Source organism: Seriola lalandi, unplaced genomic scaffold, assembly GCF_002814215.2.
Source record: "Seriola lalandi dorsalis isolate HSWRI2012SDOR001 ecotype SW California unplaced genomic scaffold, Sedor1 jcf7180002054292, whole genome shotgun sequence".
In the NCBI taxonomy this organism is placed as follows: Eukaryota; Metazoa; Chordata; class Actinopteri; order Carangiformes; family Carangidae; genus Seriola; species Seriola lalandi.
The window spans coordinates 48641-62860 of record NW_019524845.1 but is presented as its reverse complement, the minus strand read 5'-3'; the positions used below and the strand labels follow the sequence as shown (position 1 = coordinate 62860).

General features: G+C 41.0%; 1 protein-coding gene and 2 non-coding genes across 3 annotated transcripts; all 3 read left to right on the top strand.

Annotated features, from left to right (window-relative positions):
- The first annotated feature begins 9037 nt into the window (after positions 1–9037).
- On the top strand, positions 9038–12226 carry rpl10 (ribosomal protein L10). Its single transcript, XM_023406002.2, has 6 exons — positions 9038–9187; positions 10383–10441; positions 10923–11030; positions 11257–11395; positions 11575–11737; positions 12028–12226. Exons 1-6 carry the CDS (start codon positions 9165–9167, stop codon positions 12181–12183), a joined length of 648 nt encoding a protein of 215 aa, XP_023261770.1. The 5' UTR covers positions 9038–9164; the 3' UTR covers positions 12184–12226.
- LOC111654849 (small nucleolar RNA SNORA70) lies at positions 10570–10702 on the top strand. Its single transcript, XR_002760767.1, has one exon. It is a non-coding gene; the product is annotated as a small nucleolar RNA SNORA70 (small nucleolar RNA).
- Positions 11792–11924, top strand: LOC111654848 (small nucleolar RNA SNORA70). The gene has a single exon (XR_002760766.1). It is a non-coding gene; the product is annotated as a small nucleolar RNA SNORA70 (small nucleolar RNA).
- Positions 12227–14220: the final 1994 nt, after the last annotated feature.

Sequence of the window (14220 nt, the reverse complement as noted above, 5' to 3'; positions counted from 1 at the left end):
CTTATAAAAAGTATTCCAGGTTATGAATGTTGTCATGAGAAGTCCAAAGCAGATGATTGGTGATTTGTATCCACTGATCTTCCCTCACTTCTCCGCTCTCCCTCTCAGTCCAGGTGCATCTGCTGCTGTGTTAGCGGGTCTGCTATTGTTTGTTAGCTTTCTGGCTACAAAATGGAGGCCTCCCTGTAAAGATCGTGGATGTATACATCCATGGTAAAGATCCAATCAGATTTCACTTCAGGGTGTCACGACTTGGGGGTAAGGCTGGACCAGAATGCAGCCACACAAGTCATTGGTGCAAAAAATGTTTTATTAATAGAAAGTGAACACTTAGAAACACCGGTGAAGCACAGGGAAACACAAGGGATAACAACAGCAGACAAACCGACCCAGACAAAGGGGAACACAGAGGCTAAATAGACACAAAGGAGGAAAGGGTGAGTGAACACAGGTGAAACACATTAGGGCGGGGCAGACGATCACCAAACATGGAAACAGGACAAAGACAGGAAGTACAAACATCAAGAGACACAAGGATACTCATAAAAAAATAAAACAGGAAGTGACAAAAATCCAAATATAATCTCAAACATAAAATGTCTGCCGTGGCAAACCATGACACAGGGGGTCGGGTTAAGATGCCAGCATAACCGAGCGTAATGATGTGTTCTCTCTGTCAGAAAAAGTTTTTTTCAGCTTTTCTGAATGATTCTAGCTTGTAAATAGACGTCTCACCTGACCAACCAGAGCAAACTGGGGGGAGGGGGGGGGCACTTGAGAGCGAAGGCCAATAGGCTTGGAGAGGTTGTAAAAACAGCTGAGAGCCTTCAGCCTGAGCTGTATGACACAGACAGGCATCAGCTCTGTTTTGAACGGTTCCAAAAGGTTTCTTAGGCATCGAAATGCCTCAGTATGTTTTCCATTATTTCATATTAAAGAGTTGAAGCACATTTCTCCTAGTTTTCCTTTTAGAGAGGTTTTTGGGCATCAGTGAAAAAATGAACTATAAATGCCCACTAAACTAAACTATCAGGCCTAGAGGCCTTGAAGCTTCTCAGAGCAGTTTTTGACAAGATGTTGAAGTATTGTGGAACCTTTTCATTGTTCTTGTGTAAAGTATATCCTATTGGTAGTTATGTAATATGATTGATGAGATGTAGTTTAGGTTGGGTTGTAGTCACACGCAAAACAAGAATAGAAAAATAGTCAGAAACAAGAACATGTTACCTGTGAAACGAGGTCTCATAAATGCTTTTTGCCATACAGTTCTTCTGTTATAAGCTTATTAAATTTACATTTACATATGCAAATTGTTGCAAATCAGGTTTAAAACCGGTTGGTTCTAAGAAGTTATAGAATTACACTGTTATTGAAAACATTCAGCATATTAGATTAACAATTACTAGGCCTACTGTAGCATGTTTCCTGTGAGGCTCCATACAGGCGAACATATATTTCTATATACACTCTCTTTCTCTCGCGGTCTCTCTCTCTCTCTCACAGACACACACATACAGACATGCAGACAGGCGTGTGCGCACACACACACACACACACACACACACACACACACACACACACACAGACAGACACACACACACACACACACACGCAAGCACGCACACACATGAGGATTCAGCCAGACTGATCGGAAGGCTGCTCCCACGTGAACTGCATGACATCATATGATCTCATTACTGAAGCAGTTGAGCCTGACACACAGACCTGCAGAGACACGACCTGCAGAGAGAGACAGACAGACACAAAGACAGACACTCAGACAGAGATATCAGAGTACTACAGTGTTACTTAATTTGATACACAAAGCATATATATAATACACTTTTTTTTTTTACAGTGTAGGTGATTGAGTGTCTTTGACTTTACTATCGTTTCTACCCTGGAATCTATTTAATGTATTTTATTTCTTGTGCTATTCCTGCATTTGCTTTGGCAACACATGAATGTACTTGTCATGGGAATAAAAGAAAACTGAAATTGGGAGTGGGGGGGTGGGGGGGTGGACACGTCTCAACAGAATTCAGGATATTAAGACAAGCCTCCTATCTATAGTTTGATCACTAAATATATGAGAAAACGCACTAAGGCAGTTTTTCCTGTATGTTTTTCTGGTTATTTCATGTTTACTGTTGTTGAACTCAACCGGGTGGGCCTCCATGATGGTGGGTGATATGTGAGCCCACTACTGTGAAGTGATTCCACCAATAGGACGTGGATAGTAGGGAAGAATGAGTCAGACTCATTTGTTTATGTTTTCCGTGGTCTCAGTCTCCATGGCAACCTTTCATTTTCACTTCTCGGTCAACAATATGGGCACCAAATGCCCACTCGACAAAAAAATTCCCCTTGTTGCACAACGGGACACATGTTGCAGCTCAGACAGCGAGAACTGTGTCCATCCTTTATCGTTCAGACACTTTCTTATGACTTCCACCAAGGAGGTTATGTTTTCACCTGTGTCTGATGGTTTCTTTGTTTGTTTGTTTGTCAGCAGGTTTACGAGAAAAGCACTTGGTGGTGGGATGGGGATGGACCAGGGACAAACCCATTACATTTTAGGGCAGATCTGGATCATTTACTATATATGAATTTAAATTTTTTTCACTGTAGTTGGAGCTACAGCGCACAAATATGTAATTACAGTTTTTACGAAAGGCACAGTAATTTCCTACAACAGAAGGACACTTTCGTTTCTAGCAAAAGTTACTCCAACAGGAGGAAGAGTGAATATGTTGGAGACTATTTTCAGTAATAATCCATATTCGGTGCGCTGGTTAGTATTTGGGGAGGCAGGACGTTCTGTGTGTTATTGGTAATGAAGGAACATGTCACCCAGTGCAACAGTGTGGCCCACTGAAGTGTTTTTGATCATTTTGGACAACAATGGAGCTTTAAGGCACAGAGGAATATATACATAGGAACATATATGGATTTACTGACAGTAAGAAAGTTCTGAATTCACTAGATGTATTATGTGAGTCACGAAATAAGGATTCGAGACTTTGCTCATTTGATACAGAACTCCCCATAGACTCTGGACTTGAGACTTGAAAGCAAAAACATTCATGTCTAAAGATTTGACATGGTGAAATAAATCCTGGAACAAAAAAATTAAATAATAAAAATGAAATAAAACAGTGACAGACAGAGCATGAATAATCGTGTTAAAACAGCTTACACGCACACACACAAACAAAAGCTGCCCTGGTCCTATCAGAGGTGTGTTGTATGGTAACTAGGAAGCTGGACTGTTTAGAGCAGGGAAATGTAAACAGGGACTAAACCTGACCAGAGCCTGTTGCACAACTCCATACAGAGAGTACTTTTCTGTGGGTGACGACATGACGTTTTCCTCTGAACATTATTCTTATTATGTGCTAACACTACGGTATGTTTGCAACATGGTATAATATTACATATATTGTATGTGTTAATTTACATGGTTGCATGTCAAAGCTTTCTCGGGCCAATAACCTGCCCAGAGAAAGCTGGGTGGAGTTTATCATGTTATGCATAGTTATAAATTGATTTATTTAAACAGCTCAATGACTGACAGCTCACTTTACACTATCTGAAATCTGTGACTATTTTAACCCCACCCATCTCTCCATGCACATTCACTCTGAGCTGTATTGTCACTCAAGTCTAAAGTCATTATTCTCTCATTTTCTTCTCTGTCTCTGTGTGTCCGTTCTGCATATTGAGGGAGGACATTAAATGTTGCTTTAGTTCCTGTAGGTTTAACACACTGTCCTCAGCACACACACACACACACACACACACACACACACACACACACACACACTGACGCTCCCTGCACACACTCACACAGACAGCACTTCCGTTTTCAGAGTAACACACAGGGTGTTAGCTACCACACCCTTACACATCAGGCACACTGGCCAGTGGGTAGACTGGTGTGTATGTGTGTGTGGGCGAGGGTGTGGTTGCCAGTATGAGCACTTCAATGTTAATAATGTATTTCTGCACTCCAGTTGTCAAGAGAGCAGCATGTGACAGTGTAAACCAGAAGTAAAAAGTCTGTCTAGCAGCAGCTTTAAAGTTCACCAACTATATCATGTTTTCTGGAGTCTGTTTATTGTTTTTTGATTAAACAACAAGATGCAGGATGCAATTTCTTAATTAAGTGAGCTTTAAATGTGTAGTTTGAGGATGTTTTTAACTGATGGAGATGGAAAATACATACGGCTCATACTTGGGTCACATGCTTGTTTTCTTCTGGCCCAGTACATGCCCGGTTCCACGGCCTAATTTGGCCCTTATACACCATTACTTTGAGAGGCTACTTTCACATCAGGAGGATCTTACATCTGTGAACCAGTACTGGAGGATAACAGGCAAAATCTGCCCAGATGTGGTGGTACACAAACCAGACTCGGGCCGAGGCCCCAGGCATATGTTGGGCCAGAAGTTTCATGTTGCTATCTGGGAAGCTAACTAGTATTTATGCTAAGGTAAGCTAATGGCTTCCGGCTCTAGCTTCACATGTAGTGCACAGATATTGAGTGGTATCTGTTTTCTCATCTTACCTTGCGCAAGAAATAAATAAGTATTTCCCAAAGTGTTTCCCAAGATCACTGTTCTTGCATGTTAATAAAACAAGCGAACCTCTTTACAGTTACATACAGAAGGGCCTTATTTTGCAGCCTGGATATAAATGGAAAATGTTGTCCTGCTTTTGAGACTTTTTTTTTCTAAAGTAGTTGGCTATTCCTGTAGTAATTTCTCTTTGTGTGTGTGTGTGTGTGTGTCATTGGTCACCAGAAACAGGCACATACTGCAGGACCATTTTTGGTCCTTGCTTTCCTTCCAGCGTCACACCGTCATCCTTGCCCTTCAGCAGAGTCTAGCACAGATGCAGGAAAGGTCTGGAGGAGATTCAGACAAAACAGAGGGACTAGACAAGATAGGGAGGCCACTCAGTGCTGATAGCTGACCTTCAAGCTGTACAGGGACCCCGTTCAAAGTTCAGTGGCTTTCCTGCTGAGATATCCGCTCTGCGTTTGAGTCACTCATAAAGGAGTGGCAGTGTATTGCCACTTCCTAATCTGGGCTCGGGAGAACAGAGTGTGTTTCCAAAATGATATCATTGCTTCACTTATAGACTCCACTGTTTTATTCATGCAGGTCCATTTGCAGCAGTCTACTCCTGATGTTGACAGGGAATTCACAATTGACAACTTGAAATGTGAACATTTAAACAGCAACTTCTTACACAAACTAGATCCAAAGAGGTATGAGGACACCAAGCATGATGTCTGGGCTGAATAACCTTAACACATGCCTGAGGGGACCCTACAATGTTTAACAGTCCTTGTTATGTGGAGTGATGTTAGAGCAGCTCTCAGATGGAGCAGTCAGATCGAGGTTAGGATTCCTCACATTCCCCAGTGAGAGAACAACATTTGTTCTGCATTAACGAAAGTTTAGATATGAGCTCATTGTTCCTTTTTAAGAATTAGCAAAGTAGGGCGCAGAGGATCAGGGATTCATTTATATGTGGTACAATAGTGCCACCTAATGGCCACTCATTTGAGAGTGCCAGAAAGGAAAATAAATGTAGGCCTTTCACAGTCTGGGATGCAAACATACACATGCAAACACAGCGTGCCACAGTCCCACCTGATGCCCCAATGCTCCCACTACAATCCTCCCTCCATTTAAACATTTTGTTTCCTCCATATGATGGAGTTGCATATTAAAAAAAAAAAAAAAATGTAAAAAGAAAACAAAATCAACGTTTTTTTTTTTAGTTTAGTAAATTTTATTTTATATAATAAAACATATAATCTATATGGCTTTTGGTTTCTTTTTCAAATACCATAGCTAAAGACTTAGAATGGCTAAATTTGCATTTACAGATAGGAAATTTCGCTAAAACAAACAAATTGATTATATATAATTCTTTATCATTAATTATTTAATTGTTTTGGTTATTGAAGATACCAAACAGTACATTTTCCCAGTGGAGAGCCCTCAATTAAGCATAACTTTAAGCCTTGATAAAATTTGTTATATAGAGACCTCTATATAGCTATAGAGACCAAAAACGTGTTTGTAACAGGTTGTAAACATGTTTATTTCTGCTGTGAACTTGAGCATTTTAACATGGGAGCCTATGGGAAGTGACTCGTTGTGGAGCCAGTCTCCATTCATGGCACTTCCGTATTGGCTTCTTTTCCAGCCGGAGGTTGGCGTCTGGATCAGAAACAACCTTTACGTGACAAAGTAGATGCTGCAACAGCTTTTGGCAGGTGGAAAAGTGTGTTTTATGTGTTATAATGGCCCTTTAAAAAGGTATTTCAACGGATGAAGAGGACCGGAGCAGTTAGGGCACAGAACAGGTAAGTTCAGTTTCTTTATTTTATACCCATCCGTAAATCGTGTTAATTCCTACAGTCTAGTTTCTAAATATAAACAAGGGTATTAAACATAGACCTACCAAACGCATATAACATCGGAATATTATATGGTTACCTATAATCATGTTATTAGCCTATGACTGATTAAGCTATAAAATGCAAACTTCTTAATTGTGATTATTCGGTTTCAAGAAGGAAAATTTCACAGTGACATACCGCTGCTATTATCACGAACATATAGTTGTGTGTATTTACACGTTAAGATTGTTTGATCTAAATAAAAACAGCTGTAGACAAATGACGATACGACGATACAGCTTTTACAGGCTTTTGCGTTTTTGCATATGCGCGTGCAGTTTCTGGCACGACACAGTGAAGATGGGTGATGCAGTGAAGGTGAGGGCCAGGTAATTGTGTTTATGCAGGACTGAGCAGAGATGCTCACAGGTCATTTTTTTGCAACTTCAAGTCTCAAGTCTTTCATCTGCTGCATCCGGTCTGCTTAGAGCACCACATTGCCATATCTAAGGGATTAAAAGCATCAAAGCATGAATTAATGGCTATTTGTCTTCAAACAAATGTAAATCCAACTTAAAAATCAAAAGGCCACTGATGCACCATGATGTGGTTTAAGCAGTTCAAACAAAAACACTGCGTTATCTTTCTTCATATTTATTTATCCAAACTAGCAGGCAAAAGGAAGAACAAAGGGATCATATTTCCTGCTCTGGTAAAAAAAAAAAAAACAAAAAAAAAACGCATGCCCATCCAGGTGCATGCTGGTCCTAAACCTGTCTACCTTCCTAAATAACCTCAAGCGCCCATAGTGTTACTGGAATAAACAAAATACTAGTGAGCCTATATGCTAAACATGCAAATAATATAAACAAACTGTTGAAAAAATAAAACTAATGAATTAAAAATAATCCAAACTCAGAGCAAATCAATTAATAATAGAAAACCCAACAAACAAACTGTCACACATGTCATCACCACTTTATCTATAAAGTTAGGCATGATAATAAGGGAGGGAATGACATTCAGCTTCAGCAGGATCCACAACAGTTTTCAACGACTGTATTTCCTCAAAAAGTGAAACATCTAAAAAAGCCTCTGACAAAGAAAAGAGATAAGACCAGAGCACAGGTGTCCTGGTCATGGGGACTACTGGCTCAAATACAGAGCGGCCAATTGCCTGTCAAAACATCCATAGAGTTTTAAAATTCTCATCGGCTCCGTCAGTGTCATTCGTGCGACCGTGATCCCAGCGGATCAGTCCAAGGCTGAAGTATTTCCCAGTCTGACGGTGGAGGTAATGCTGTTCTAGCTCTACTGAAACGGAAAACCCTGTGAGCAGCTAAAGGGCTTCAGCTTTTCTTCCCCTTCACTATGTAAGTAACTTGACGGGTTCATAATGTTACATGTCTGTTTTCATTAGTGACCTGCGACAGCCGGAAAAGGAGAGATAATTGATTTAATTGATTACACCTGTGGCTTTCCCGTTGTGACATGTCAGAAGCTCGGCCTTGAAGAGTACATGAAGAAAAATGCTCTGCTTTAGATAATATGCTTTTTTTTTTTATTTATTTTTTTTTTTTTACAGAAAACAGTTTGTCATTTCACAGTAAGAATACAAAAAATGGGCAAAGAGGTGGGGCGTGTGTGGAGCGGAGACTTCTGTTCATGCCGGTTTGTGGCAAGCACTCACCCACCTGTCACTTAAAGCAGCTTGCCCTCAATTATACATAACTTTAAGCCTTAATTAAATTTAAATGGTGAGCTTTATAGACAAGTAGGATTTTAAAATCTATCCTTTGACTCACAGGAAGCCAGTGCAGTGATTTAAGGGCCGGTGTGATGTACTCCACTCTCTGGCAGCAGCATTCTGGATGAGCTGCAGCTGTCTGGTTGATTTTTTTTTTTACTAAGACCTGTGAAGACATCATTACAATAGTCAAGCTAGCTGAAAATAAATGCATGAAAAGCATTTTTTTTTTCCCTGTATCCAGACAGAAATCCTTTAATTCTTGAAATGTTTTTGAGATGGTGACAGGCTGATTTTTTAATGGTCTTTATTGAACTTAAGGTCCAAGTCTATAACTACACCAAGATTTCTGGCTTGATTTTCTAGCCTATATTTTTGTGTCATGGAATCAACATGAGCACTGACTTTTAATCTTTCTTCTTTGTGGCCCAAAAGTTATTTGGTTCTTTAGGCTTTAATAGAGACCAAAACAGTTTTCTGTACCAGGCTGTAAACATGTTTATTTCTGCTGTAAAGCTGAGCGTTTTAACATGGGAGTCAATGGGGAGGCAGCCTCAAGTGGACATTCGAGGAACTGCAGTTTTCTGCACTTCCGTCTCGGCTTCGTTTTTCGGCCCCGGAGGTTGCAGCTAATCGTATATAGAACCACATTTCCCAGAATTCCCTTGAACCATATAAACTGCAATCAAATGAATTTTTGCGACCATATATTTAAGTAATTTTTCTATATTGACGCGTTTACATCACACTAACATCACGCTGAAACAAAACTAATGTGTTAATAAATATGAAATATAGTTCTCTCACGCAGCCTCGTCCATATGACGAAACGGAAGTCGCCTCCTCTTTCTTTCCTCCATTAGGTGAGTGCGTGGTCACAGCGCGTTTTCTTCGGCTCTCCATAAAATAGTTATATTTAAAGTTCTTAATTTGAAATCTTAAACCCCGATTTCACAAAGTAACACATTGTATTTGTTAATTTACAGATCGCAACCATGGGCCGCCGACCAGCCCGCTGGTAAGTCTTCTGCTTCATCGTTTGTGAACAGGGCCGGATCAGTCGCGCTCGGAGGAAAATGGCAGCGGCTCCGATTCGCACCATGTGCACAGTGCTGGCATGCCGGCAGGCCTCCTGACTCCCGGCCTGTGTATTATATCGTTAAAACATCATCTTCTCGCTGCTAACTATTAATGTTACCAGCACTGAGTGCCTCTCTTTATCGAGACTGTCGTGATGTCATGTCACTGATGCAAGACGCTAGCTGGTGGAGCTATTGGCAGCTAGCACAGTGCTCCCGCTAGCACGCCATTCCCAGACTTATCAACTTTTAACTTTACCTTGAAGACCTCAAATCGCTGTTCTTCAGGCTCCACGTGTCGTGCCTGGTTTTGGTTTAAATGCGCTTCTGTAACATTTTTTATCGGTTGGCGACGGTTACACACCTGTGACCAATCACCTCATCAGACTTGAGATTTATATCATTAGAGGTCTCTGAATCCCCTTTAGGATTTCTGTTGGTCCCTGAGACCCCTCTGAAAAACTGCCTCTAAACTGCCTCTAAAAAAACTGCCTCTACCAATTCCTTCAAACAACAAATTTGTACTAGCCAATGAACTGACCCTACTGAGTATTGCCTGTGGAGTCAAAGGCCGGTATATTTTACTACTCTGTGCCATAGAGCTCCACTGTTGTCTAAAAACTATTCAGACACTTAAGTGAGTCACACTGCTCAGTCCTGGCATTAGCATCTGTCCCCAGTGTTTCAACAACTGTCTTTACTGTTCTCGATCGTAGTATTTTCTTCAACTAATCAACTGCAGAGTAGACGATCTGCTTCCTTAACAACATCATGCGCATGTCCAGTGTAACTCAATGGTTATGTGACGTTTTCAGGTGTGATACACACCAGACAATGAACTTGTCTGTGAAGTGGGACTGGCTAAAAACAACGCATATGTGTGTTTATTTTGCATAAAAAGCAGAGAAGTGAGATCTGATGACAAGTTGTCATGTGACACACATTTTAATACCAGGTGTGAAGCTATGTACATAGAGCTGTTCACCTGTGATTGGATCACCGGAGATGTATGTTAATGCCATGTCTGAACAGGGCCACAAAAATCCTTCAGAAAGTATTACAGCAGCAGCAAAAGTGACTCTGTGCTTTGTATAGTTAAATTGATTCAATTTAACTTTTGTGTGTCTCCCACAGCTACCGCTACTGCAAGAACAAGCCCTACCCCAAGTCCCGCTTCTGCAGGGGTGTGCCTGGTAAGCTGTTCCTGCTCTTTAATCAGCATCAGTGTTGTCCTGATAATGTGCCAGCTACCTGTTTGCACTGTTTGTTTTCGTTTCCTCGAGTAATTGACAGTATTCATAATAGTCTGCTGTTGATGATCCTGCAGCTTATTAAGCCGACTGGTCCTGCTGCAGTGCGGTTCCAGTGTGCAATGGTTGCAGACAGTGACTCTTTGGTTGTGTATGTCCTCAGCTGGGAGGTGCTGAGTGCTTTAAGGGACCACTGAGACAAAATAGTGTTGTTGATCCATTGAGTGATAATCGATAATCCACTGCCTCCCCCTGTGTGAATGTGTCCGATTTAACCAATATAGCAGAGATTTGATAAGTAATCCTCCTAATTAACGCTCTCAATTATGCAGTCTGTATCAATCAATCTGTATTATGTAATCCTAATGGAGAATTCATCAGCGGTTAATTCTTTTCTGTTACATTCTTCTTTTCTTGAATGTAGATCCCAAGATCAGGATCTTCGACTTGGGCAGGAAGAAGGCTAAGGTAGATGAGTTCCCCCTGTGCGGCCACATGGTCTCTGATGAGTACGAGCAGCTGTCTTCAGAAGGTGAGAAGTCAGACATATAGCTGTTAATGCATGAGTCCTGAAACGCAGGAACTGAGAACTCTGGTCAAGAAATCACCTATGAAAAAATAGCAGCACATAAAATGAGTGTTATGGAAATATGAAACATATAAAAATGAATAGTCCACAATATTTGAAATTGTCCTTTAAATGCTGTCAATCCAAGCTGAAGTTGAGGCACTAATGTTTCACTTCTGATTGTGTGTAGCTCTGGAGGCTGCCCGTATCTGTGCTAACAAGTACATGGTGAAGACCTGCGGTAAGGATGGCTTCCACATCCGCATGCGGCTGCATCCCTTCCACGTCATCCGTATCAACAAAATGTTATCCTGTGCTGGAGCTGATAGGTGAGTCCGTTGTCTGTATGATGACGGTTTTTGCCGAGAGGGATTTTAAGGAGTTGTTGTACTGGGTTGTTTAAATGACTGAAGTGTTTGTGTTCCTGAAACTGTTTGAACCAAATCCAGATGATTTTAATACGGTCTGGTCGATCCTCATGTCTTCTTGTCTCCATCTTGTTTCTCAGGCTCCAGACTGGAATGCGCGGTGCTTTTGGTAAACCCCAGGGCACCGTGGCCCGTGTGCACATTGGTCAGGTGATCATGTCTGTGCGCACCAAGGCCCAGAACAAGGAGCACGTGGTCGAGGCTCTGCGCAGAGCCAAGTTCAAGTTCCCTGGACGCCAGAAGGTAAAGGAGCACAGCACCAGTCTCAACACTCTTACACACTTAGATAGCAAAGCTCTGCAGCTTATTAAGCCGACTGGTCCTGCTGCAGTGCGGTTCCAGTGTGCAATGGTTGCAGACAGTGACTCTTTGGTTGTGTATGTCCTCAGCTGGGAGGTGCTGAGTGCTTTAAGGGACCACTGAGACAAAACCTTTAACAGGATTTTATACCACTCAGCCGTTTAAAGATGTTTTGTTTTTTTTCGTAACGCGCTTTTTGCGCCTGAATTGACTTCTATCATTGTCGCCCTCAGATCCACATCTCCAAGAAGTATGGCTTCACCAAGTTCAACGCCTGCGACTTCGATGACATGATGGCTGAGAAGCGTCTGATCTCTGACGGCTGTGGGGTGAAGTACATCCCCAGCAACGGCCCTCTGTCCCGCTGGAAGGCCCTTCACGCCATCTAGGCTCTGAAACAGACAAACAATAAAAGTGGGTTTGATTACAAAAGTGATGGCTTTGATTTTGACTTTATTTCACAGGATTTCAGGCGACTTATTCAGTGTCTGATACAGTCAGTGTCTCGGGTGTCAGGGTCTTGAGCTGAGCAGTTTTATGACCATTTTTTCCTAATACTTTGTAGGTAGAGTGCAGGTAAGGGTTTCACCACAAACTGCACTTATTAATGTCTTAACTATCAAACAGCAGATGGATAAGACACTGCAAACATTCAATTAAATGATATCAGGCTTTGTTACAATAACATTACTAGAGTGATCCATGTTAGCCTTTGCCATGTGTGAGATATCAGTTCTGCATCAGATTAACCAAATAGATAATTGGGAAACATCTGAACTCAAATCCGTGAACAACACTGCAGCAAACTACGGATGACATGAGTCTGCTTTCAGCCATGCTGCTTCAGAAGAGTAGAAACCCTATAGTGGTCAGATCATAGAAATAAAAAGCTCAAGTTGTTGGTTAAATGGATACTGAAACAGATGGTTATAGTTGGTATTTTAGCCTTCAGACTTCATGGTCTGTTTGTACCACACCACAACGCTTAGTGCTTTTTCAGGTAATTGCATTTTTTCAAATATTAAGCTGAAAGCAAAAGTTGACCCGTGGGCACAAAGTTTTTAAAACTCAAAAAATGCATAACACAGTAAATGGAGGCTACTTGTGTAAAACAGGTATGACATGATTTCCATCTCAGCCTTAAAGGTCCAGCTGCTGCTGGTCAGTTTTGTTTAAAACTTATTTAAAAAAAGAATACGTTCCAAAACACTGGATGAGGGTACAACGAGGTTCATCCCCTTAAAATGTCACATCATGTATTTTTCTATAATGTTAAATATTAATGTAACAAGTCTAAATTTAAAAACATCCTTGGGTCTTTTATTCTCAGTTAAGTCTCAGCTGATCTGCTTCAAAACCATGTGGATGTGGTTTGATCAGATTTGTTTTGATGGTTGCCTGGTAACACAAAGAAGTAAATGCAACACGATGACGAAGAGAGGACTCTGCTCCAGACTTCCCCTCACCTACACTTGTCGGCTCAGCGGGTGTGTTCCTAGGAAGTCTGTCCCTTTGACAGCTGACCCCACTGTTGACTGGAGGGGGGGGGCTGCAGATCGACATGTAATACCGCAGTGTCGCCAGCTGCCTCCTTTCACCTGCCTGGGAGGACGCATCCAGTGGGAGGTTCTCGCTCACCACAACAGTTCAGCTCCTCACCCATCAAGCACTTGGTGGTTCATGTTTTGCTTTAGGGTAGAAAAATAAAATAAAAACTTTACCTGAAGATTAAAGAACAACTGTAACAACAATAAAAGCCTAAACAACCTCTAAAGTTTGCTTTATCTTGACTTTGGCGCCATCAGCTGGTGTATCTTGTGTATTGTTGCTCTGGTTCATCTCACAGATCACAGCTGGATGTTTGACTGCTTTTAATAGAAAATGAAATGTATCCTTTAAAAATCGCTTTAACCCTGAATTTTCTGTTTGTGTTAATGGAAACCAGAATCACAAACCAGACTTGATGTTTTATCAGCTTGATACTTAATGATGAGAACTGATAAACACCAGTTTGTGATGATTCAGAAATCTGCTGCAGACAAATGACCACATCACATCTGTTTGAAGTCTCGGGGACATCAGCTGTAAAATCTGTTTTAAAAACAAAGGATTTTCATATCCTCCATATCTGTGTTTGATGCTGACTTTTACTTGAGAACTTTTGACACATCTCCCAAAGCCCAAAGAAGACTAGTTCATTTCTGTCATTGGGGTTTTATAACAGTTTGCTGATAATCTAACAGGAAGTTTGCATCTTAAACATGAATCATAAGGGGATAACATACATTACATAAAATATCCATACATTAAATACACTAGTATTTAGCTATTTCTGTGATTAAAAACCCTGTAGTACAGATAAAAACTAAAATAACATGGTAGTGTGTGAATTAAGAGTTGGAAATGAGCAATTTAATGTAAAAAAA

Coding starts and splice junctions, on each gene's coding strand:
- rpl10 (XM_023406002.2), top strand. CDS start 9,165: ATGGGCCGCCGACCAGCCCGCTG. Junction 11,031..11,256: donor CGAGCAGCTGTCTTCAGAAG/GTGAGAAGTCAG, acceptor GATTGTGTGTAG/CTCTGGAGGCTGCCCGTATC. Junction 11,396..11,574: donor TCCTGTGCTGGAGCTGATAG/GTGAGTCCGTTG, acceptor CTTGTTTCTCAG/GCTCCAGACTGGAATGCGCG.